The 26421-nt window shown below is 48.5% G+C and overlaps 1 protein-coding gene across 3 annotated transcripts in view; it reads left to right on the forward strand.

Annotated features, from left to right (window-relative positions):
- The window catches only part of MSI2 (musashi RNA binding protein 2), a 388273-nt gene that overhangs the window by 129714 nt on the left and 232138 nt on the right, over positions 1 to 26421 (forward strand). For all 3 annotated transcript variants that reach the window (XM_029211534.1, XM_029211535.1, XM_029211536.1), the window contains exon 6: positions 4957 to 5049. In XM_029211534.1, coding sequence (XP_029067367.1) covers positions 4957 to 5049 — 93 coding nt within the window. The remainder of the gene's footprint in view (positions 1 to 4956; positions 5050 to 26421) is intronic.

A 26421-nucleotide genomic window follows, 5' to 3' on the forward strand; every position in this document is an offset into this window, starting at 1 on the left:
CACACACACACACACACACACACACACACACACACACACACACACACGCCTTCCCAGAATGCCGCCCTAGGCCATAAAAGGAGGCATCTGCTAGGGGAGGGGCTGTCCCCAAGGGTGTAGGGCCCTCGCTCTGGGTGCAACCTTCCACCAAAAACTCCAAGCCAAGGATGTTTCAGACCCATTTCCTTGTGGATTTCGGACTGAGCTCTCTCTGGAGCATATGGGTGGCTCTCTCCATCTAAGTGTGCTGTGGAGGCCCTGAGCCTTTTGGCGTGCAGTAGCTGTGTGTCGGTGTGAAGGCTGTGGGTTGGGAAACAGTTACCCGAAGGGCCTAGCACAGGAAGAAGACACAGGTGGCTCTCTCCACTGTGGGCAGAGAGGACTTTTTATAACACAGAGGGCCATAGAGTCGGGGGCCAGGGGGTCCTGCTTGCTGTTTCCAGGGTCAGAGTGGGTTAAAGGTCTGGGTTTATGGGCACAAAGGTCTGGTTCCTGGGGCACATAGAAGCCAAGACTCAAGGATTGGGAATAGAGAGGTACCCCCAATACACACACACACACGCACACATGTATACAGAAATGAAACCTTGACAGTATTGATGGGAATTTGAGGACCTCCGTTTAGTCCACTGAGACCTTGGACACCACGTCCCCACGCTGGCCCCTTCCTGCTGTCCTAAGGAGCCATGGAGGTGGGAGGGAAACGGAGGGAAGAGTGTGTGATTCTAACATCCTCTGCCTGCCCCCTGCGTCCCTCTCCAGAATGCAAATCATGGAGCAGTGCACAGCCCATTTAGCAGTGATGCCATCAGAATTCCCAAAGTAACTCACTCCCATTTTCCCCAGCGCCCCTGGCGGGAGGGGTCACCTGCAGAGCCCCATCACCCCCCAGCCATGCTGTCCTCTCCTGAAGCTGAGACGTCAGTGAGCAGCTAACCAAGTGTTGCCCATCTTCCCACTGGCCTCTTCACGTTTGGAAGGTTTTGATTAAACCAGCCTCCTTTTAGTGTTTGCTGAAGAGTGGGGATCTATCTCTATATCTGAGCTGGTTCCTGGAGAGGATGTTTTAGTAACTTGGACACTTTGGCCACATTGTCTGGGGCCTGGAATTTCTCATCCTTGTTTTAAAAGAAGTGTTTTAAAGACTGTTTTGGGACTGTGTAGATTTATAGCTGGATGTCTTCCCCAGCATTTAGGGCTCTGTCTTGGCAGGTTTACGGCTGTAGGGCAACGGTGGAGGGTGTAAGAGGGGACCTTCTCTTTTTACCAGTTACTGGGGAATGAACGTTCTGTTGACTTCTGTTATTTGGAATGAAGACACGTTGGTCGTTTAATTCTCTGCGTCCATGGGAACGTTTGGAATATATATAGGGCCTGCTGTCTATACCCACCTGGCTCTACACAATGTCTGAATGAGACCGTGGGGTTCATTTTATGGAATACCTCTCCAGAGTTTCTTTAAGTTGCAAACTCCACGAGTGCATGTTTGTAGATCACATTAGCGTTTCTTTATAGATATTTAATTGCTTGGCTGGGGTTAAAAAAAGGAATGAAAAATCTAAAATGAAGCTATTGGGAGTCTTTGCCCATCTGAAATCACGTAGAGATGTAGGAAAGTGTTTTTGAAATGATAGTGGAAGAGAATGGGCAATAAGAGTTGATTTATCAAAGTGTTTGGTAGAAGGTATCTTTCTGCTGTATGTTTCTTCTGAGCTTGAAGGATGGATTTAGTAGCTGACTTTGGATTCAGCTGGTGACCTTTTATTTATCGTCTACGCGCTGTCCCGCCAGGCACTTGGGCATATGTTATTTCTAAATTTATTTACTTATTTTTGGTGTTGCCGCGTGCGGGCTTTCTCTACTTGTGGAGAGCGGGGGCTACTCTTCGTTGCGGTGCGTGGGCTTCTCATCGCTGTGGCTTCTCTTGTTGCGGAGCACGGGCTCTAGGCGCGCGGGCTTCAGTAGTTGCAGCATGCGGGCTCAGTAGTTGTGGCTCGTGGGCTCTAGAGCACAGGCTCAGTAGTTGTGGCGCACGGGCTTTGTTGCTCTGTGGCCTGTGGGATCTTCCTGGACCAGGGCTTGAACCCTTGTCCCCTGCATTGGCAGGCAGATTCTCAACCATTGCACCACCAGGGAAGCCCTGGGCATGTGTTATTTAATTTAGTTGCAGCAGGAACCTTGTGTGGTAGGCTAATTATTATATCTCCATCTTAAAGGGGATTAACTTCCACACTGTATTTGAATGTGAGTTCCAGCACCTCGCACTTAATCTATTTGTTGAATGAATGCGTTAGGAAAGTTAGATGAGTAAAAATTGGCGATTAGTGAGCGTAGGGAGAGATTTAAATCTGGAGAGGGCCTGATGGAGCGTCACCATGAAGGTGACCTTGATCCACCAGGGAGACTGAGGGATAAGCAGGGAGACAGATAAGGAAGGAGATGAACAAGGAGCTGGATAAGATGCCCACCAGTTAACCAGAGGTTCTTGGAGCTCGGAGGTGTGGACACTGGTGGGATCTTCATAGAATGTCCTCACGTACATTATCTCATCAAATTTCTCATTCATCTGAAAAGAGATGAAAAAATAGTAAATAACAGTTTTAAACACACATGCAAACCACTGCATGGTGGCCAGTGAGATGCATGAGAGTCACCAGGACAGTGTCCTCCTGAGACAGCACAGAATGTCCACTACAAAGGTATTCCAGGTCGGGGGTCAGTCAGGGGGCTGAGGTGGAATGTGTCCCCTCTGGGAACTGCTGAGTTAAAGTGTGAGGTCCCTGAGGTCTGGGAGCCTCCCTGTCGGGCCCACCATGCTCACAGATTCGGGGGAGTTCAGGGTTAGGCGGGGCAGGGAGCTCTGGTCCAGGACTTCACGTGCAGAGCACAGAAGCCAGCCCTCAGGCGAGTCCTGTCCAGGGTCACATCCAGACTTAGACACAGAAGCCAGGTTTCCAGAGCCTTTCACACTCCTTAGAACAGCCTGCCTGGGACCGCTGTGCCCTTAGGTGTCACTCCACTGAGCCTCTACTGTTGGGAATGGGTTGGTTGGTTCATTCTCTCCACACATGTGTCGGGAGACTCGGTGATACGTGATCCAGGCAGCCACGGCCCCCATACTTAGGCAACAGACATCGACTTTTTTTTTTAAAAATAAATTTATTTATTTATTTTTATTTTTGGCTGCGTTGGGTGTTTGTTGCTGCGTGTGGGCTTTCTCTAGTTGCACTGAGCAGGGGCTGCTCTTCGATGTGGTGTGCAGGCTTCTCACTGCGGTGGCTTCTCTTGTTGTGGAGCATGGGGCTCTAGGCGCGCAAGCTTCGATAGTTGCAGCACGTGGGCTCAGTAGTTGTGGCTCGCGGGCTTAGTTGGTCCGCGGCATGTGGGATCTTCCCAGACCAGGGCTCGAACCCGTGTCCCCTGCATTGGCAGGCATATTCCCAACCACTGCACCGCCAGGGAAGTACCCCCTGCATCGACTTAGAATAGACATGTGTGACATTGTGGCTGTTTCTTTTTTTTTTTTTTTTAATGTTTTCAGATTCCTCTCATTCATTTATTTTTGGGTTTTAGTCTTGCTTTTCTTCATATGTTCTCATCAAACATTTTTTCCCAGAGCTTTATTGGGGTGTAATAAACAAATAAAATGGTAAGATATTTAAAGCATACAATGTGATGATTTGAGGTATGTATGTATTATATATTGTGACAAGATCTAGCCATTGAGTTAAGACGTTGTGCTTTTATTATATGCAGCCAAACTGGTGAGACCCTGTATCCACTGAGTTTTAAAATTTTTTATTTGACATTAAAGAAGAATAAAAAAAGAAAAAGAAAAAAACAACCGCAAACCCCACACAGCCTAACTTAGTCTTCAGAATAAAATTTATTGTATTTTATTGTCTTTCACTCTTCTGTGTAAGATTATTGGTCCCACTCATCGAGTTCCCTCCTCCCTTTGCTTTAGGGCTGGTGGGATTCTGAAATGTGGCCATTGCAGAAATTCGTTTGTTTTTGCATCCACCAGACTTTGGCTGTGGACTTCTGTGTGCCTGGCCCTGTATTTGCACCCCGGGGGGTACCGAGAGGAGTCAGGAGCCCACGGTGTGGGGGAGGATGTTAGAACGAAGGCAGGATTATCACTCACTTCAGTTCGAGGTGGAAAGTAGTGAGTGTGTGAGAGGCAGAGGGGCGCAGCATCTGGGGTTTGGAAGCAGGAGAAACAGCTTCTGGGTGGGGCGACTATACAGGTATTTTGAATTTGGGAGAAGGGCACTGGATCTCGGAGGAAAGTCAGAACTTGGCAAGGGAGGTGCAGGAGTGGAGAGGTCTCCCAAGGAGCAGGACCTGCGTGGACAGAGGTGTGGAGGCCTGGGGACCAGCTGCGCTTGGCTGAGTGTAGGACAAATCAAGGTGAATGGTGAGAAATCCAGAGGGGAAGGAGCCCTGGGGGCCGGGCTTGGAGGGCGGTCCCAGTGTATGAGGTCCTGTCTGTCCTGTTGGCAGACATAAGCCAGCACCCAGAACGGCTCGGTGTAGGCAGTCTGCACGTGGGTTTGAATTATGTGCGAGTTTCTTATGGACACACTTTATGGGTACTTTCAGGGCAGCAGACCTTTATGCACGTAGTTCTCTTTTGTTCATGTCTCTTAGGTTTAAAATAGCTTTGACGCGTGAATTAACATCACAGTGAGGCCGTGTGTTATAGCTGAAGAGGTTCACTCTCCATCTGTATGAAACTCGAGCTTTCAGGTTGCGGCCTGAAGGCCTAAGGTGCCCCGAGTGATGGCCTCCGGTATCCTGAGACGTCCACAGGGCCCGCTTGGTGCGGCTGGCGTACTCCTAACATCACCTTCCTCTCTAGAGAAGTGTGGAGAGTGGCTTGCTCGGCATCTCGGTGAGTGTGGCTTCAGATAACCTAGTTAACCCATGTCTTCCTCTTGTCATTTCTTGCAGATGGTCACAAGAACAAAGAAAATCTTTGTAGGCGGATTATCTGCGAACACGGTGGTGGAAGATGTGAAGCAGTATTTCGAGCAGTTTGGCAAGGTAAGCGGCGCATTGAGGTGGGGCAGCCTGCTCAGTCCTTCGAGGTGGCTGCCGTGGCCCCTGCCTTTGCCACAGCTGTGTCCTCAAGAACCTTGTCCTTGGACTCGGCCGTCAAGATGTAAATGAAATTTGGCAGGAGCTGAGATGGAAGAGTCCGGCTTGTGGTGGGCACGGCATCCCACGTGCCTGCAGGAGCAGACAGAGTGGCCTTTGAGTGCAGAGTCACTGGCATTTGCCGGCCGCGTGGGGCCTGGGCCGGGAGCTGATGGTGGCAGCTCCTGGTGAGGGATTCAGGGCTGTGAGTCACAGGGCAGGAGCTCCTGCAGAAGCTGGCCTGAGAGTTGGCACTGGGCTTCATTCTGTGCCCTTCTGGAAAATGCATTGAGAGAGGAGGCTCCCTGGGGCCCTTGCGGCTGAACCCTCCCCTGTCCAACGCCCGAGGAAACTCAGGAAAGATGCTGGGCTCGTACCTGTCAGAATGTCGGTGAGACAGCAGTACAATTATCCCCTGGGCTCTGCTGCGGGAACGGGCTGGGAGCAACTCAGAATGCCCCAGATGAGTCAGGAAGTGGAGTGTGGGAGTGTGTGTGTGACAGACAGAGTCACACAGACAGACAGGGCACGTAACCATGGATGATTAATTCAGCCCTTTTCTAGTTGGTGGGGGGGGGGACCCACTGCCTTGGAGAGTGGGTTCTGCCCCAGGGTGACACGTTCCTCCAATGACTCTGTCGCCCCAGGGCTCCAGCAGGGCAGCTTGCTGGGCGCTGAGCCTTGCTGGCGTTTGTGTGGTGCCCCTCCTCCGGCTCCTGTGTCCCAGGAGGCTGGCAGGTGAGTGTGTGCACAGGGCCTACGCCTCCTGCATCTTTGAGCAGTTGTGGACATTGTCCTGGGAGCACAGGTGTGGGATCGTTTTCTTCTGTGTGTCTCGTCATGTGTCTCCCGCCTCCACCGAAGGACTGATGTGGCAGAGGGCTGCCGAGGCATCCTGAGAAAACCCCGCGGCTGTTCTAAGCCCTGCCACTCACCTGCCCCAGGACACCTGTCACACTTGCCCTGGGTGGTACAAAGGCATTGCCGCCCACTGGCCAGTCTGAAAGGTCTGTGCTTTCATTTGTTTGCCCAAGGCAATGGGCAGCTATGATCCCATCTCCAGGAGTGTCCAGTTGTGAACTGCCCTCTGGGATGAGTGCTGTGACTTCTGTTTAGCCTCAAAATAGAGATTTTCCTGTCTCTGGTATTAATCAATTTCTGCATGGATGGGAGACCATGCTTCAGAGAACCCAGCCTCCTCCAGCCCAGCCTTGCGTTTGGAATGGCACTCAGCTGCCCTTCTGGGTCGGTTATGAAAGACTCCTTCCCCACGGCACTGTCTGGCATTGCCGGTTGGGGGCTGATTCATTCTGGCAGATTCTAAAAAATAACTGGGTGTGTTGGTGGTTGTGTACACTATGGCGCTTCTCTTCGAGACTGATTTACAGCATTAAAGGGGGATTGATCCATCCCCCAGCCCCACCCTGCCTAGGGAGAGAGACTGGAAATAACTTAATGAGACAAATCCAGCTTGCGTAATGGAAAGCTCTGGAGTGCGAACCCTCTTTACTACCGTTCTGCCTTTAAAACCAGGCCGGAGGTAGTGTTTGCAAACATGAGGTGGGATTTCTTTTTCGAGCCGTAACCTGCCTTGGAATCTCATGGGCCTATTTGCGGGTGTCGGGGAAGTTGATGCTGCCCAGATGGGCTGTTAGAATTTTCCACACAGGCTCATACTCACCACATCTCCGCACATGCCCAGCTCTGGGTCTCTCCCTCTCTCTCTCCTTTCTCTCTCTTTGTCTTTCCATTGTTCTTCCTTAACACTTAGCGTTGGGACTCAGTCCACCGGCAGTTGGTGGGGGGAGTGCGAGCCCACAGCAGTGACCATCCCTGCCCTGGGAACAGCCGTCCTCTTGACTGGGAGGCGGCCACAGACTCTTCCCTGGCTTGGCACTCGCCGGGTCTGAAGCCGCTCAGTTAATTTTGCAGTAACGTCGGCGGACTCCTGCAGCATGCGTAAACCTATCAAGTGTTTTATTCAAGGACTAAGGAGGCCGTTGAATGTCTCACAACCCTCACACTCTGTATAGTCATGTGTTAGTGGCCTGTTGCATACATATGCTCTGTGTGTTATCTGGGTCTGTCTTCAGAATAGCTTATTCCTCGTTCGTCCGGCGGCTGGTGTGATGTGTGTTCCCTTGTGTTCCCTTGGGAAGAGCCCACCGCCTCCCGGGATTCTGGTGTAATTCATTTGACTCCAGAATGGTCAAAGGAGGGGAGACCCTGCCACTGGGCCTCAGGGGTGCTGAGTAAATCCAGTGGCTGTGAAAGGAGTAACAGTAAATTGACAAACTGATTGAAGGAGATGGAAAACACACGCACACACGCTTGCATAAAGTCTACTCACGCATAGGCACACACTCCCGACTGTGTCAAGCTGTTAGGGGCTCTTTTCAGTTGGTTAACTGCACATAGTAAGGTATAATTCAGTGAGTAATTTAGTGAGTACGTGTTAAGTGTTGGATACGGGCCCGGCCCTTGACTTATGTTATCTCACTCAATTCTTCTCTGGGATGCTGGTGGGTGTACTGCCCATTTTGTAGATTGCTACATGGAGTCTTGGTGGGACTGCACCTTTGACTCAAGGTCGCAGCCTTATGAAAGCTCACAGACTTCTCCTCTAGGCTTGTCTGATAATAGAACCCAAACCCTGGGCCCGTTCCAGCTGCTGATCAACCCCCAAGATAGACTTAGGGTGGGGAGGGTGCAAAAGAGAAGGAAAAATGGTGTCCCCTCTGGGTGCCCAGGGACAGTGCCAGGAACCTGGGCCTACATGGCCTCATTGCTTCTGCACAGCGGATTTTGGTGTCATCCAGCCCATTTGACAAAGGTGGACGATACAGGTCAGGGAGGTGAAGTCTCAGCAAAGGTCACCCAGGTAAGGCAGTATAACAGCCAGAATTCACACCCTACCTCCTCCAAGTCTAGAACTGTCCATCTTTCCACAGGCTCCATCAGAGTTTGCCACCTTCTTTTTAGGTTTCCCTCGTTGTCATGCTTCTTTCCTCTTCCTCTTCCCGTCTTGCCTGAGGCGGCAGCTGTCCCGGCTGTTTATTTCAGGTGGCAATCAAGATGGGTAAGATCGATGTCTTGGGGCTCTGAGCTAAGGGAGTCTAAACATGTCATTACTGTAAGAGGAGTGGGTGCAGGATGGCACATTGAGAGCTTGAAATGACTCAAGTTGGAGGCTTGTAAACCCTTTTTTGCTTTTCTCCCACCTTCCTCCCAGAAGATTTACCCCCCCTCCCCCTGACCCCCGGGTTAGGGATGTCATTACTTGTTTATGTTTAAGATGAGATCATGAAGTGCGGCCATCGGCGTAAGGACTCTGCTGACTTGGGTGCCGTCCTCACCCCTGGGTAGCTGTTCTGTTGCCCTCGTTGGAGGAAGGTAAGAGGAGGTGTCCCAGACCCTCGTACTGGGCAATGACCGCATGGTGATACCACCGAGGCAGGCACCTTAACAGGCCACTTCTTTCCTGGCCTCGGTTTCTCACCTGAGGGAAGGGCGTGGAAAACTTGGGTTAGATAGTAAATATTTTTCGCTCTGTCACAACTACTCACTTCTGTCACGTGGAGAAAGCAGATGTAGCCAACACATAAACCATTGGGTGTGGCTGAGTTCCAATAAAACTTTATGGAAACAGGTTTGGGACCCCATTTGTCCCATGGGCTGTGGTTTGCCAACCTCTGTACTAGATTATTCCTGTGGTTGGTTTCAAGCTTGAAAATGGAATAATTTAGAAAGTGTTTAAATAAACATACATAGGTGGATGGATAGATAGGTATCTACGGTACCTATAGACTGTAACCAAGACAAGATGTCATTGGTAGTCATGAGCATGATGTAACAAATAAAACAGTCGTAACTGTGGTAGAGTTAATTTCTGCACTTCAAGGTCAAAGGGCAATGAAAGACTCTCTACTGGGAAAAAGCTACCATTTATAAACTGTAATCTTCACCCTATGAGTATAAAGTATTTCCAGTTTCCTATTACATGTGCTAGATCTCAGTGAAGACGCAGAATTTGTGAAGTTCGGATTTTAGCATGAACTTCTCTTACGGTGTTCTGATGTTTCTGAATTAGAGGCTCGTGTGCTTTGTGCTAAGCTTCTTAATGCACTTAAAAATTTGGTTCTCAGGGATGTCAAGTGAGGTAGGTGAAATATTTGTTAGGAGAGGACGAAACTCATGTTGAGAAAGGTCAGTAAGTTGTCCAAGATCATGTAACCTGGAGAGTCACTCGTTTTCAGCATTTATAAAACCCCATCTCCCACTTTACCACTGAGCAGCCCCATCCTCAGAGGGAGCAGGTTTGGTTCATTTGTCGAGAACGTTGATCTATGGCAATTTATTTTACTGCTTCAGGTTTCCTAGTGGACGTTATCTGTGCTGACGATTTCATGCCTACAGGAATGATGTATACAGACCGTTCCGAAAAATGGCACGTAAACAGGGCTCTAGATGCGCACATACAGACCGAGACCGTCCATCGGGCTGTCCTGCTCCGTTCCCCCTTCACGGCCATCCGGACGAGCCCAGCGTGGTAATTAAAAAGCCCTGGGATCAAAGCAACTCCAAGTGCCAGGGCTTCCTCCCTTCTCCCTGTAGGCCCCTCCTTCTTAAATTCTCACTTATAGGATTTGCGAGATCAAAAAGAGGCCTTTAAATTAATGAATTCTCGGCTTCGTCCCGGATGGAGCAGTTCTGCACCTTTCAGCTGTTCACCTCGATGAGAGGGCTGCTCGGTGCCGAGCTCGCTAGGTAATTCTCACTTTATATAACTCCTGTGAAAGCAGAGCGGGCCGCATCTGGAGGCTCCCAATTATACTTCACATGGTGAACTGTGTAATTAGTTTGGAAGACTTACGCTTAGTCATTGGTTTACCCTAATCGGCTTTGGCTTTCCCCACCAACAAAGTGAGCTTATTTTGCTAAGCTGAACCGACTCTGCACCCTTTGTTCCAGCCTTTTATTGTCTCATTCCTTTCATTCTGTTTTACTGCCAAAGTTCTGTTTCATTAGGCCTACAAGTCATTTCCAATTCAGTGGGCTGCTACAATCCGGCCTTTATCACTCGGCTGCCCTGGTTCCCATGTCCCTTCTGGGCCAGTGCCCGAGTTTGCGGTTTGACGTGAGGGCTTTAACCCTTTCCTGGGCCAGCCCCCCACTGTGGCGGATGGGAAGCCAAGGCCCTAAAGGAGGAGGTGGTGGTTTGGAAAGTTCCAGCTCTTTAGGGGAGCCCCGTGGAAATGGGGCAAAAAGGGGCCTTCGAGTCCTTTTGTTGGGTTGGGGTTGTGTGTGGGCTATAAAAGTTAACTTGAGCTACAGAGAATGGTGCTTGAAAGCTTTTGGGGGAAAAAAATGGAAAACAAGAATGAATTGGCTTTTTAATATAATGAGATCTCATTGATTGCACTTGGGAGAGGGCCCACTGAGGGAGTGTTGGCTGCCTGTTACGTTTTAGCTCCAGGCTTTATGTGCAGGTACGATGCTGGCACCCCCGGCCACCGCTCAGATGCCCCTTTTGATGCTGTATGTGTGAGGAGAGAAACATGTAGAATAAAAATATCATAAAGCCTTTGAAATGTGAAAGGCAGGAGATTTGTGAGAAAATGAATAAGCAAGTTAACCGTATTCCTGAGAGTGGACTCTGATTTTATTGCTTCCTAATGCAAATTGCAGATAAACAGAGCTCCATGAGGTGTGCGGTTCTTTCCGACCAGGCCTGGAGTACAAAAGTCCTGTCTGTCCTTCGTGGGCCTCACAGCTCCCACGAGGCCTGCATCTTCTGAAGTGGTTTGTATAGGCGGACTCACTGGAAAGCGGTCGGTGTGCCCGGGCCTCGCCTGTCACCTGCTGGCCTTTGCTCTGGAGGGCCGTGACATTCCTCAGACCTTGACTGAGAACTCTAGAGTGGACCAGGAAGGACCATTGGCTCTCCCCTCCCTGGCCGGTCACGCTGAAGGCTACCTGCAGGTTTAAACTTTCTTCCTGTAAAATAGCCCAGAACAAGGCCAACACTGTCCTGGTGTTTGATTAAATCTGCCTGGTTTGTGTCAGTCTCTCCCTTTGGAAGCTTTCATACGGGGGAGGGGACTTGATTTGCCCTGTGACCCCTGGCAGAGCTGCTGAGGGCAAAAAGTCTCAGCAAACAGGAGACTCCTGCCTCATCTGCCTGCCTCGGCCTCCTGGGCCAGGTGGTGGCAAACAAGCGAGCAGGACCCACAAGTAATATGAGCCTTGGGCTTTGCAGGTAAACCCTCTTGCCAGAGGACTTTGTGTCTTCCTGATGAACTTTTCCCTCCGTCTCTGCTGCAGCCGGTGGGGAGAGCTGCGTTCGAAACAGATTGAACACCTCAACCTCACTTCTCCTAAATCCTCTATTTTTATTCTGCTTCAAAAAGGAGTTCCTGAAATAGACGAGTGGGTTTCTAGGAAAACTGCCCATTTCCCTTTTAGTGTATAAAATATAGCCAGCTGTTGTTAGGCAAATGCATCAGACATTATTATTGCTCTGTTAACAGTGTTTTAAAATATACAAACAGAAGAATAGGATGCCTTCTGGGTAGCAAGCTGGGAAAAGTTTGAGATTATGCTAATCACACATGCGTATGCATAGCAAGGTTAGGGGAACAAGGCTCGAACTTTCTGGCTCTGCTGTTTAACTGTGTTTCCCAGTATGGTTTAGCTTTATTTAATTTTTGTAGGGGGCCATGAGGAGAAAGACCCGGGGCAGGAGAGCCCTTGGGCAGGAAGGAGTTAATGAGCCTGGGGAGGCAGAGGGAGAAGGGGTTTAAGGGCTCCACCAGCTTACCTTCCCAGAGCCCTCCTGGCAGGCTCTGAGGACGTCACTTACAATGGAGTTGTTAGCATGAGAAAGAAAGCCTTTCTACCCCTGGATGTACTTCAGTGGGAACTGAAAGTGTCTGAGAAATCACGGTTCAGGCTTGTGCCAGTGGGTGCAAGGAGTGGTTCTTATGGAGGAGAAAGCTCAGTTCATTTAGACTTGGCATAGAAATCGGATTCCATTGTTTTGTGGCGTGAACATTGATATGGAGATTCCTGCCCATCCCCCCAGCCCATCAATAGGATACCCCATTACATGGGTCGCATATGCTTTTCTTTTTTCTTTCTTTCTCTTCTTTTTTTTTTTTTCCAGCTTCCTTTGTCCTCTGAGAATCAGGCTCTCTGTAGAGCAGCAGGATTTGTCAAGTTACCACCCTGTAAATTTTTCCAGCTCTGTATATTTCAGACTTGGTATTTGTGAATTAGCCGAAAGTGGGCTGCCAGTCGGTACTTTATTTACATTCGAAGCCATAAGAGTGAGAGCCCCAGAAGAAATGTTAATATGCAGGAAGAGGCAGAAGGGTTGAGTTTCTGACTGTTGCTAACCTCACCACTGCCTTTCAAACCAATCATGAGGCACACGGTTGATATTTAATAGCTTTTAGCTGATTATTTTTCTTCTCCTCCTCTTTCTTTTCTATCCAAGTTGACCTGGGTGTACTTGAGCGGAAATGAAGTCATCCGAATGCTGAATTAGAATAATCGCAGGCCTCCAAGAATGAAATGGAAGCAGAGATTAAATGGTAGAGGGAAAGCTGGCATTAATAAGCAGCAGGAAAACTTTGCATAAAATAAATAGGAGATTTGATAGATGGAATTTGTATTTGCTATTTCCATTTTTCTCCACTTCGTATTGTCTTCCTTGAGCTGAGTTGCTAGCAGAGTGGGATGTGATTTGCCCTAAGTCCACATACCTTCTGCAGCCAGGGTGATGGTCCTTTCTTCTTCATGGGACATTGGCGTAACCAGGACGTTTCCAGGATGGAGGAATCTGGGTGGAGGGGCTGTTACAGTGAAAGGTTGATGACTGCTGGTTCCAAAGTGCAGTGGTTGGGGATAGGGGGTGGGCACAGATGGAAGGTAACACACAGCAGGCAAACAAGAAATATTATTGATGGATTCCTGATGGTAAGGAGAAGAACTAGGCTGGATAAAGGCAGGGCGACCGACTGTCCTGGTTTGCCTAGGCCTGAGGGGTTTCCAGGAGCTCGGGACTTGCAAACGAGAATAAGTTGCTCACCCTAAATAAATGGGAGTTGGGAGAAGTCGAGACGCTTGGCCTCCAACTCCAAAAGGCATGAAACCTTTGACCACCTCCAGGCAGATTTAAGTATTCCTTCCTGCATGTTCCAGAACACTTACTTCATGCCTATTTACAATCTGCCTTCCTGATTTAACTCGGCCACTGGGGTCAGGAGCCAGCACAGGCCAGTAAGTGTAGTGTTACCTGAAGTGGCCTGCGGAAGGCAGAACAGACAGACAGACACACAGTCCTGGGCAAGGGCAGCTCATCATTGACTTGGAGTGTAGGATTCCTCTGGGCTCCGATTTGAGCTCCCACTTGGGGATTATTTCTACATCTTTTGAAAATAAACAGTTCTGCCCCATGTAGCAAAAGAGTGAGCTTCGTGTAGTTAAAGAGCAAAATAAGGATTTAATTATATTAAAAAAAAAAACAACCCAGCAGAGTGGTTTGTTTACAGGAAGTTGTTTTTAGGTGGTCTGTAGTAGAAAATGTAATTTGCAGAATCAGATTAGTTGTAAATTAGAGATTTTTGGTAGCTGAGGTCGCTAACTGTCCTTTCTAATTGGCAGCAGACGTAAATATTTTCAGGCCTCCTTATTGTTTGTAGAGTGTTATTATTTGAAAAAAAAAACAATTTAAGGTGCTTTTCCCTTTAGGAAATATAAACGAGCGTATGGAATGACTAGAGGCAGTCTTTCTGATCTTATTGTCAGTGTTCTTAGGGAGCGGCAGAAGGGCAGGGTTAGCGCCAGAGAGAGCCGTGCTGGGCTGGTTTGTGGGGGAGCTCGCCGATTCTCTGATTTTTAAAAAAAACCAAAAAAAGTTTTTCTCCTTTAAAAAGTCCACCCCGGGGCTTCCCTGGTGGCGCAGTGGTTGAGAGTACGCCTTCCGATGCAGGAGACACGGGTCCGTGCCCCGGTCCGGGAAGATCCCGCGTGCCGCGGAGCGGCTGGGTCCGTGAGCCATGGCCGCTGAGCCTGCGCGTCCGGAGCCTGTGCTCCGCAACGGGAGAGGCCACAACAGTGAGAGGCCCGTGTACCGCAAAAAAAAAAAAAAAAAAAAGACCACCCCGAATGTAAATTGGTGCAGCCACTATGAAAAACAGTGTGGAGGTTCCTCAAAAACCTCAAAATAGAGTCATCATATGAGCCAGCAATCCCACTCCTGGGCACATATCCGGACAAAACTATACTTCCAGAAGATACGTGCACCCCTGTGTTCATTGCAGCTCTATTTACAGTAGCCAAGACATGGAAGCAACCTAAATGTCCATCAACAGACGAATGGATAAAGAAGATGTGGTATATAAACAATGGAATATTACTCAGCCATAAAAAAGAATGAAATAATGCCATTTGCAGCCACATGGATGGACCTAGAGATTATCATACTAAGCAAAGTAAGTCAGAAAGAGAAAGACAAATACCATATGGTATCACTTATATGTGGAATCTAAAATATGACACAAAGGAGCTCTATGAAACAGAAACAGACTCACAGACATAGAGAAGAGACTCGTGGTTGCCAAGGGGAAGGGGGGGGCAGGGGAGGGTTGGATTGGTAGTTTGGACTAGTAGATGCAAACTATTATATATAGGATGGATAAACAACAAGGTCCTATTGTATAACACAGGGAACTGTATCCAATATCTTGTAATAAACCATAATGGAAAAGAATATGAAAAGGAATATATATATTTACATATATATAAAACTGAATCACTTTGCTGTATACCAGAAACTAACACAACATTATAAATCAACTATACTTCAATAAAAAATTAAAAAAAATAAAAAGACCACCCCATTTCCTTTATTGATAGATGTGTTTTAGAAGCAAAAAGGAGGATTTATTGATGTCGCAGGTCTCCATTCCAACTAAGTTGGCATATGTTCAGATTCAGAGATCGCTGTTTGCCCAGACCTTTCATGTGCCTTTTGACTTGTAACTGTCCCAACGGCCCTGTGGGGTGGGGGGATTATCCCCATTTGAAAGTTAGGAAAGGAAGGCTGGGAGAGCGTAAAGGACTTGCGCAGGAGCCACAGCCAGACAGCGGTGGGCCGAGGTGCAGACCTGAGCCCTGGCCGGAAGGCCTGAGCCTGTAGCTCCATGAGGGCTGCTGGGCTGGGCCACCTCCCTCAGGTGTGTGAGCGTTTGTGCCTAGCAGTGTGCTGGGCCGTAGGATTTCTGTGACATATCTTGCAGGAAGCCGACTGTGACTTGATGGTTGTTTGTTTAAAACATATATTACATTAGCACAAATATTATGGCATGGACTGCAAAATTTGCATAATTGTTTTTGAAAAACCTTGAGATTTGGAGACATTTCAGGATAGGCTCCTTGCTGCATTAGGCTCTGTACCCCGTCATTCTGGGCTGTCCCAGGATTTACTTGACCACTAGGAGCACTTGGGTAGAAATGCTGAGAATCACTACTGTTCAGCATAGGGGTTGGCATACTTTTTCTGTAAAGGGCCAGATAATAACTGTTTTCAGTTTTGTGGCCCAGATGGTCTCTCACAACCACTCAACTCTGCCATTGTAGCAGGAATGACAGCAGTCATAGACAGTATGAAAATGAGTGGTTGTGGCTGTGTTCCAATAAAACTTTATTTACAAAAAACAGAAGGCTGCAGGATTGCAGCTCTTGCCCAGAGTTTGCCGACCCCCTGGTTTAGCATATTGCCTGGTAATAAGGACATAGATTTTTTTATACTCAGACTGTCCGGTGTCAAATCCAGCTCATCTGTTTATTAGCTCTGTAACCGTGGGCAGGTCATTTAACTTCTTTCTTCCTGAGTTGCTTTATCTGTAGGATGGGGATGATACTGCATAGGACTGTCGAGACACGTAAATGAACTAAGGCATATATAGTTATTAGCATCCTGCCAGAAACTAAGTGCTTAATAAACGGTAGAAACATGAGCTGCTGTTATTTTCATCCTAAGACTCAGGTTCCGCCTCTGGCGTTGCCGCTCCCATCCTCTCCTCTCCTCTCTCTCTCTCTCTCTCTCTCTCTCTCTCTCCCCTCTCTCTCTCTCTCTCTCTCTCCGTCTTTTCCATCTCTCACATCTGTCTTTTGGGTGGGCTTACCACTCAGTTCTTCCTCCCACCTCGGGGATAACACAAATTGAAAGTCTTTCCTGGGTCCTCTTCACCTGAACACGAAGATTGAGTTTCATTTAGTTTTCAGTGGCACGTATCTTGAGTTCATTCCAGCTACCCTGATGCCTCGAGTTTGTGGAACTGACTTCAGGCTGCTCTGGCTTTGATGGAAAACACTGAACGGATACGGGCCAAAAGAGAATTCTTTCGGTTGGACCCTGCTGACGAGCTCTTTAAACTTGCTTGAATACATAAACTGTTTTGTTTTGGGGAGCGGGAGGAAGAATAGAGGATACGGTCTGGAAATTGTCCCAGTATCACTTAACCGGTGTTTATTAAAATATATTTATATATATTGATCTACTAACTTGTTTATTGAGCTTATTTAGCCTCTTGAGAGAGCTTTCCACATCCTCATTTGAGTTTTCTTTCCTGAGTCTAATGAGCTTGGTCTTCTGGTTTTCGAATTTATTGCAAACATTAAGGGGTGGGAAGATGTTGTTAATAAATTCAATGTAAAGAGGAGGGAGAGAAACCTATAAAAACAAAAAGATTTCAGTCTTAAAAAGTACCACATTGGGGCTTCCCTGGTGGTGCAGTGGTTGAGAGTCCGCCTGCCGATGCAGGGGACGCGGGTTCGTGCCCCGGTCCGGGAAGATCCCGCGTGCCGCGGAGCGGCTGGGCCCGTGAGCCATGGCCGCTGAGCCTGCGCGTCCGGAGCCTGTGCTCCGCAACGGGAGAGGCCACAACAGTGAGAGGCCCGCGTACTACAACAACAACAACAACAACAAAGTACGACATTGTAGGACCATTTGGTGCAGGGAAACAGCCATCCTTATCCTTCCTCGTTAGGTCCAGAAGGCATCTCGTCTGCAGCCTCGCACGTCGTTCATTGTTCATTGATTCATTCACCCGATCTTCTGAATGCCAGGCCCTGAGCTAGGAGCCAGGGGCGCAGCATGAACAAAACAGACAAGGTCCCTGCTTACTTGTAGATGTTTTCGGATGAGGTTGGAGAGCACCAGCGAAGAGCAAACGAGTAAATAGTAAACGTAAAGTAACTACAGACTGTCTCATAAAGAAAACAAACCAGGAGCTGGAAGACTCCATAAAGGAGAACAAAAGAGGGGATCTTGGTTTTTCAGAAAAAATAATCAAGTTTACATGTAACCTCTTTGCCCCGAGGAGACTGCAGATTCCACTGAGGTGGGGCTGGGTCTGTTTCCTAACCGTGTGCAGCACCAGCATGGGCCCAGGGGCTGGGCCGTAGTTGGTACTCAGTAAATAGTGGTGGGATGAGTGGGCCTCTGTATCAGAGGGCAGGGCTATGCCAGACATCGGAGGCGTTTCAAATGGTAAAATTATGATTTTTCTTTTATAAAATGGGGCTTTAAGAGAATATATTCAGTCATCGGGAGCATTTCCTTATGTGGATCCTATCTTTCCCCTGAAGCCTGGGATAAATGAGCTATTTCCACCATGGAGTAAAAGCTTGTTAGAACTGAGAGGCTATCTGGGCAGGTGGAGCTGGTCAGCAAGGCCTTTTCCGGAGCCGGTAGATTCTCAGGCAGGTCTTGGTGTCGAGGGTGGATGCGCAGCTGCCCCAGAGAAGGGACGGATCAGAGGAGGGTGAAGTGGGCTCTCATGCATCTCAGGTTGCATCTTCCCCTGCTCCTCTTTCTGTCTTTGGTCTAAGAAAAACAATGGGCCTGCTGAGTGGCAGGTATCCAGTAGGGTCTGTGGTTTTCAGAAGCCGGCAGGAGCATTGACTGATTGCGGCCCCGTGGATGCTTGGCTCTCCCTGGGGTGGAGGTAGCAGGTGGGCTCTCGGCAGCTTCTCCCCGGACTTGCCTTTTTGTGATCAGCCAGGCTGGGGGGTGAGAACGGGTTCAACAACATTAAGCCAAAGCACGGACATCTCTGATGCTGGGAAATCTGGCTGTGGACAGAGAGGACTCACTTGTGGGGACACTGTTTCCCTCTCGAAAGAACAGAGGGATGCCGCTGGCGTTTACTGCCGGGCTCCTGGGACTTGTCAGGGCTGCGTGGGATGGAACTGAACGATTCTGGACTTTGGGATCAGGTAGACCTGAGTCTGAATCCAGATGCCATCACTTATTTGCTATTAGTGCTGTGCCCTGGGGCTGGTGATTTCACTGTCCTGAGACTCATTTCTTGTCTCTTAAGTGAGAATACAAAGTCATTTATGGTGAGGGTGGGGAGAAGCAGTGTAAGAATTAAAAGAGACAAGTTTGACGATGTCTGCTCCATGAGAATCTCCCCTCCCCACATTCATATTCTCTCTCTCTCTCTCTCTCTCTCTCTCTCTCTCTCTCGTTTTTCACACCCCCTGCCCCTCCTGCGTCCGAAGTCCCAAACTGCTGACTTCACCAGGTTCACCGCCCCCCCCATCCTGTAAACTCCCCACCATAGTCTGCACGACACACCCGCTGTGTGTCAAATGGATGTCTTTCAGTTGTTAAAAGGGCTAGTTTCTTGGCCTCTCCCAGCCTCTGCCCCGTCCCTCTGTAACAGCTCTATGACAAATCCCGAGCCACAGAAGTCCTGCATCTGAGATCCTGCTAGATTTAACCCAGCTGGAGCTACTGTGGGGGGAGGCCAATGGGAGGATTTGGCTTTTTTTCCTCTTATGCTAATGAAGTGAACATGGCAAGGAGTCACAATATTTTCTTTCCAGGCAAAGAAATGTTGTAGTCGGAGAAACAGCATGCAGGGGAAGCAAACGTGATCTTACTGGATTCTCTCAAGGGAGGAGTAGGACAAATTGTCAGCGTCTGTTGAGAAGATAATGCTCTCGCTATGATAAATGCCAAGTTTCTATTGAAAACCACCATCCTAATGGTGGCGTCCCCGAGAACTTGGCGCATGCCTGGCAGCGGAGGCCGTCTGCGCAGGAAAGCAGCTACTTGTACGGGGTTTATTTGTTTGCAGTGAGAAATCAGGTTAAAGCAAACGAGTCAGTGCATTAAAAATGTTCTTTTAGGCAGCTTTATAGAGCTAACTGGAGTGCTCCAGGGCGGCCTGCACTTAAAACACACCTATGGGGAGACTTCCACCCTCAATAAATATTTCTTGCATATGACTTAGATTAAAGGAGCATGTGGGACTGGAAAGCCGCCTAAAATAATTTCCCCTCCCGTAGGAAGTAGCTGCTGTAATTCACTTGCAAGTTATTTCAAAAAGCCTGTTCTGATAGGAATTTCTGCCTTCTCATGGACTAGGATTTTTCTAGAACTGTCTATTTGTAGCCCCCTTTTTTGACAACGGCATGTCTGGTTGTATTTTTTTTTTTTTTTTTTTTTTGCGGTACGCGGGCCTCTCACTGTTGTGGCCTCTCGCGTTGCGGAGCACAGGCTCCGGACGCGCAGGCTCAGCGGCCATGGCTCACGGGCCCAGCCGCTCCGCGGCATGTGGGATCTTCCCGGACCGGGGCACGAACCCGCGTCCCCTGCATCGGCAGGCGGGCTCTCAACCACCGCGCCACCAGGGAAGCCCATGTCTGGTTGTATTTAATTCAATGCCACTCCCTCAATGGGCTTCTCAGCTTTTGGTTGCCTTTTGGGGGTGCTTTACGCTGATTTGTCTCAGCCTGTTCCATGTAGCTGGTCTACCTCATAGTCCTGTGCTCAGGGACACCTGCAGGTTAGTGCGGTGGTGGGGGGCGGTTCCTGGAGGGCTGCAGAATACTCTCAGGAGCTCTTGAGGATGCAGGGCCAATCAGGACCCTGGCCGGCTGGGACCGTGGGGCCAGATGGAGGCAGAGGAAGGAGGTCTTCATCAGCTGTTCAAAGGCCCTGAGGTGGTTGTGCTTGTCCAACCCTCCGTTCATTCCGTAACCTGATTTTTGTGTGCCTACTAGGTATAGGGCACCATGTTGGGGTCAGAGATCAGAGTCCCTGCCCACAAAGGTCAAGGAGTAGAGACACCTGTAAACAAAACTGCAGTGCAGTGACTAGAGGCCAGGAGCCTGCTGACCCTCACTGATGGGTGGGGATGTAGTGGCCGCTGTTGAGCTCTTGTGCCTCCCATGGTTTACATCTACCATCTTGCCTCTTGCCCAGGGCAACCTCTGAAGGTGGGTCATATCTTCATTTGCCTCAGCACCAACCTGAGTGCTGACCTGGAAGAGGTGCTTGACAGTCATTTATTCTGGGTTCCATCAGAGTTCGCATGGAGGGTGGGAGGCAGCCCACTGTGTGTCTTGTCCACACACTCCTGAGGACAGCAGCCCTGCCTGTGCCCACTCTGGAAAGAACCAGAGGAGAATGTTCACTTCAATAGATCTTGAAACAGTGAATCTGACTCTTCACCAGCTGGAGGGCAGGGAAGGAGGCGAAGTTCAAGTTGGATTCACCTTGCCTTCGCCAAAGACTCTCCCCTTCTTGCCAAGTTTAAAGTTCCCCTCTGAGATCTTACCCTTCAACCCCACCAGAAACTACAAGCCCAGTTTGTTTATTTGACCGACGGTGGGACAGTGAACAGTATCTTTTCAGCGCTGGAGAACCTCACAGAACATTAGTTAGGGTGTCTCAGTTATATTCCTTCTCATTATTGCTTCCCAGATGCGTTTACCCTGGGCCCTGCCAGTGGATAGATTTGGCAGCCCAAGAAAATTGACACAGATGACTCCCTCAGGTGCACCTAGAACAAAATGATAGTTGAAGTTAGTGGTTTTCTGCAAAACCCATAACTTGTAATCGCTGGAGTGAAAGTTTATATAGAATGTTCCAGATCAAATGTGTTAGTTCTAGATACCTTTTTTTTTTAAAGGCAACAATAAAAAATACCATTTATTTTCAGATGTGTTGAGTCCTCCCAGTTTCTAGGAATCATAGAGTCACACTTTCTTATCCATATTTTCATTCCTAGCTCCATGCTCATGTAGAGCAGGGGTTGACACACTGACTGTAAAGGGCCAGGTAGCAGGACTCTGTGGGCCAGACTCTCTGCCATTGGAGCAGAAAAGCAGCCGTGGAAATACATAAATGAGTGAGCATGAATGTGTTCCAGTAAAACTTTATTTACAAAAACAGGCAGCGGGGGACTTCCCTGGTGGCACAGTGGTTAAGAGTCCACCTGCCAATGCAGGAGACACAGGTTCAAGCTCTGGTCCAGGAAGATCCCACATGCCATGGAGCAACTAAGCCCGCGAGCCGCAATTACTGAGCCTGTGCGCCGCAACTACTGAAGCCCGCCTGCCTAGAGCCCGTGCTCCACAGCAAGAAAAGCACCATAATGAGAAGCCCGTGCACGGCAATGAAGAGTAGCCCCCGCTCGCCGCAACTAGAGAAAGCCCGCGTGCAGCAATGAAGACCCAACACAGACATAAGTAAATAAATAATAAATAAATTTATTAAAAAAAAAAAAAAAAAAGACAGGCAGCGGGCCAGATTTGGCGCAAGTTGCTGTAGACATTTCTAGTCCCCAACTGGAGTCTCAAAGAAAGCAGTGATTTCCTAGAATCGTGGATATTTTTAGGGCCCTTCATAAACTGCTTTGGGGGGGGCATACGTATACTTGCTTGGAAGAATACCTGCCCTTTTAATGGAGACATGCATCAGAAAGGTACCTCGTGTGGTCTCACGCTGCCCCTCCAATCCATTTGGAAAACTCCTTCAAAGCAAGTAGCTGCAACTACAAGGCCAGCTAGAGAGAGTAGAGCCCACAAGCACTGTTAGGGCGGACAGGCGAGGACCCTGGGGTCTTGCTTCTTCTTGGGCGACCCGGTGCTGCTGCTTCGTGTTGGGTGCTCTGTGTGGCCCTAGCAGCCACCACTAGAGGATTCCTCCCCGACGGCGTGCGTGGGAATGCTAGCTGGTGGCTTCTGTTCCGCCACGTGCCTAAACGTGGAAGGCCCAAATGAAAACTTGTGTGCGGCTTCCTACAGCCGTCCTCTACCCTGCAAACTCACACCCACGAGCTGAGAATTTGGTTATAATCATTTCTTCTAAAAGAAAAAAACCTGATCCATGTGGATTAATTTGCACTCGTCAGGTCTGTAAAAACACCCGGTGACATGGACATGTTGATGAAAATGTGGAAATTAACACTTGGAAATTTTTATATAAAACCTGCATTGAACTTTCAGCTAAACATTCTCACACTAGAAAGAGCTATATACTTATACCTGAAAAACTCAGTTTGATGCCAGCTGCTTACTTCTCCATTGTGGTCACGTGGGCTGAGGTTCTTAGTATGAAATGTAATTTACACAAATTAGTCCGAGGCAGGTAGAGTGTGAAATTAAATGGATGCCTTGATTTCTGTATTCTCTAGTAAGTGTTTTTCTGAAAATTTGTCATTTCTGCCCTAGGAACTTTGAGGTACGGGTTGCTTTTTTTTTTAACAGAGCGAAGAAGTTCTTGTTGGTTAAGGATATGACACAACCTTAATTACAGGCTAAAGAGATGTTTTGTTTTGTGGCTAAATATTAGAGTACGCCCAAATTGGGCTACTGGTCAATGTACAAAACAGAATTTAACATGTGTATTAAAATTTTCAACTATCTGGACCAAGCCACTTAATTTCTTTAGCTGTGGCTAGGACAGTCTAGGGCTCCTAGCTGTGTAGACCTCCAAAGAAGACTCTGGAGACCTTTCCCAGATGAGAAAACTAAAGTTCAAGAATAACACTGTGACCCTGGTCATTTCCCCCAGGACCCCCGGGTCCTGGCTGGGCCTGTCTCCACCCCCAGGCCCCAGCTACTGCCTCTTTTGGAGACAGTTTTCAGTGACTTGTGTTCTTGTCTCAGCAACCATGGTAAGAATGAGTGGAGTATGAGGTGTCCTGGCTCAATTCTGATAATCCCAAGAAGAAGGGGAATCACCACGTGTTCAGAAATCATCCCTGAGGCCAGCTGAGGGGCCACATTAGAACGTTTTAACAACAGCAACCATGATTTGACTTCCCCTCACCAGCAGAACATCAGCCCTCCAGGGTTGAACCCACCTGCTGAGTCCTTGGGTGGCTCTTGGTGACCCCCCCCCTTGGCTGAAAAGGAGTCAGGTTGCACCCGGGGTCTGTGGTTGCATTTTATGGGTGTCCTTCTGCTAGGCCACCCCCCCAGCAAGGTGGACCTGGGTGGGCCCCGCCAACCTTGGAGTGAATCATTTCCGCCCGCTAAGTAGCGGCCGATGTGCCGGGCGCCCTGAAAAATGAATTACGGACGCTCATGACTTTTATTTGTCCATGGTGGCATGGGTGGTATTTATCTCTCTTGTCCCTGTTCTCCCTGCTTTCAGAGCCTTTGTCTCCATCTGAGTCAGCATGACATGGTTTGAAAATTGCCTGTTTGCCGTTTAATGTTGATTAACGCCCATAGCCACGTTTCAAATTTAGGATCTCTTCAAGAGTCTGGGAGACCGTTACCAAGAGCAAACTGGGGAGGGAGTTGGTCGTGCAGAGCTCTGTACTTCTCCTGCCTGAATTAGACGCCTCCTGCCTTTCTGCCTCTTCCCTCCAGCACCTTGTGGACGCTTCTTGGGTCTTTGGCACCAGGAGCCGAGTTGGAGCAGGTGCGCGGGCAGGCTTAACCGACCCTCTTGGTCACTTTTGGTCACCAGTGCCTCACCAGTGGTGTCTGGAAGGGTCACTCCTTCTTGCCCCTTCCTCCCTGCCCCCTGCTCAGGGAGGCCAGTGAGGAGCTAAGTTTCCTCCGCAGCAGGTGCCTCTCATCTATCTGAAGATAGTTGCCAACATCTGGTACAATTGCCTCTGCAAATGCAGTAACAAGGCAGCCTGCAGTTCAGGCGCAGAGCGAGCATCGCTGCTTTAATGATAACAAGCTGTTGGCCTTCCCTCTGAGATGAATCCATCTCACAGATGTTTGTCTAGTTTTGGCAATCGTATCACACTATAGCTTTGGTGATTATGCTCAACTGGAGACTATTACAATAAAAGAAGTTTGAACTTGTTCCATTTTTACATCCCACCCCCTTCTCCCCTGTTCTGAGGTATAATTTATATCAATGGCTGTAATATTGGTTCCATTACGGAGGCCTCATTTTATGATGTCGCTGGAGCTGCAGCTTATAGCCTCGCTTCTTCTACAGGTTAATGTATTTTAGCTACATCGATGCTTTTAATGTCCTCACTTAATGGCCCCGTGGCCGTCCTTCTCACCCTCAGTTGAAGCGCCTGTGGGCACCGCGAGGTCACGTGATTGCTTTGCCTTGCTATCTCCAGCTGTAGACAGTTATGGCTCACGTGCACATGGGGGGAGTGCACGGTGTCACGCGGGAGGCTTGGTGCCGGTGCAGGAAGGGAGAGGATGGGAAGAGGGGTTTGCCCTGGAGGTAGCAGTGAGAGGCAGGCCTGGACATGTAGAACCTTCTGGACTGTCGTTGGCCTTCCTCTCTCCTTCTTTCCCTCTCTCCCTCTTCCCCAATTCATTCTTCTGCTACCAAAGTAAATAAATAAAGCAAAATAAATCAAAATCACAAGTTGGCAAAGTGGCATCTGGAGGCCCGGCAGGAGTTACTGCCGCAACGTTCAACATTTGGGGCTTTAATATTACACAGTGGTTTACTAGTTTTTCTATTACAGTTCGAGATAGGAAAGTTGGAAGGAACTATCAACCCATTCAAATCCTATTTAGTGATAGTAAATGCTGAGTATTTTTAATAGCAACTATCATTAATTGGGTCTTTGCTGTGTACCAGGCACTGTGCTGATGGCTTTTATTTTACATAATTTTTTAGTATAATTCATTTTCTACAATTTTAAAAATATAATTCTTCATACAGTGCCCGTGCCAGGTGCCTATTCTTACATCCCTTGTCATAGATGAGGAAGATGAGGCCCCGGGGCATGAAGGTACACGCGTAGTAGCCCGAGCTGCCCAGGGATAGAGGAAGCTCTTAGTCTAGGGCCAGCGAACTCCAATCCCACGCTCGTTCTGGAGTCTTCATTGTCATCGTTAAGCCCACTTGCTGCCTGAATTGATGTCATGGAAAAATGTGCCTATCCGAGACATGGTGCATTATATAAATAAGGACAGGATAAATCACCATCCTCACTTGACATCTAAGCCTTTTTCATTTTAATTTGGACATTTCTTTGTCAATGATTAGGAAACGCAAATTTGGCAAGGTGTTATTTTTGGCAGCAGTCTCACGAATGGGTGAGTCAGCCTGGTTGTGGATGTATCATTGGTGGCCGGATACCACATGTTTCTTTCCTCGGTCAGAATTAGATGTCGGTGTCTGTGCTGGTGACACATCAGGAGCCCTGGACCGCGGCACCAGGCACTTGTGTAGGAGCTTTTCCGCGAGCACAAAGGGAAGCAGCTCATCCTGTCCTCGGGACAGGATGCTGTTCTGTAAAGAGTTCCTCAAATGTGTGGGTTTGAGTCCAGTAGGGAGAGAGAAAACATTTTTCCCTGAAAGTTAAAATAGAGTAGTTTTTTGGTGATGCATGTCAAATTTAAAAACCATTGGGGGGACTCATGAAAAATAACAGTTCTCAGAAATGGCTAAAAATGTGAAACTTGAAATCCAGCAGGTTATTGAAGACTTGGCATGATCTTTGCCGTCAGAGTTAGCTTTTAAGTATATGCTTTTAACTTGGGCCATACAGAGGTCATAGAAAAAGCCCCAGCAGAAATTTGAAGACTTACCTGCTAGTTCCTTTTGTGGTCTTTTTTTTGTTTTTTGTTTTTTTTAAATAAATGTATTTATTTTTTTAATTTTATTTTTGGCTGCATTCGGTCTTCGTTGCTGTGCGCTCTAGTTGCGGTGAGCGGGGGCTACTCTTCATTGCGGTGTGCAGGCTTCTCATTGCGGTGGCTTTTCTTGTTTCAGAGCACGGGCTCTAGGTGCGCGGGCTTCAGTAGTTGTGGCACGTGGGCTCAGTGGTTTTGGCTCACAGGCTCTAGAGCACAGGCTCAGTAGTTGTGGCTCACGGGCTCTAGAGTGCAGGCTCAGTAGTTGTGGCGCACGGGCTTAGTTGCTCCGTGGCATGTGGGATCTTCCCAGACCAGGGCTCGAAGCCACGTCCCCTGCATTGGCAGGCAGATTCTTAACCACTGTGCCACCAGGGAAGTGCCCCTTTTGTG

The sequence above is a fragment of the Monodon monoceros genome, unplaced genomic scaffold (genome assembly GCF_005190385.1).
Source record: "Monodon monoceros isolate NGI ecotype Baffin Bay Population unplaced genomic scaffold, NGI_Narwhal_1 Super_Scaffold_9, whole genome shotgun sequence".
NCBI lineage: Eukaryota > Metazoa > Chordata > Mammalia > Artiodactyla > Monodontidae > Monodon > Monodon monoceros.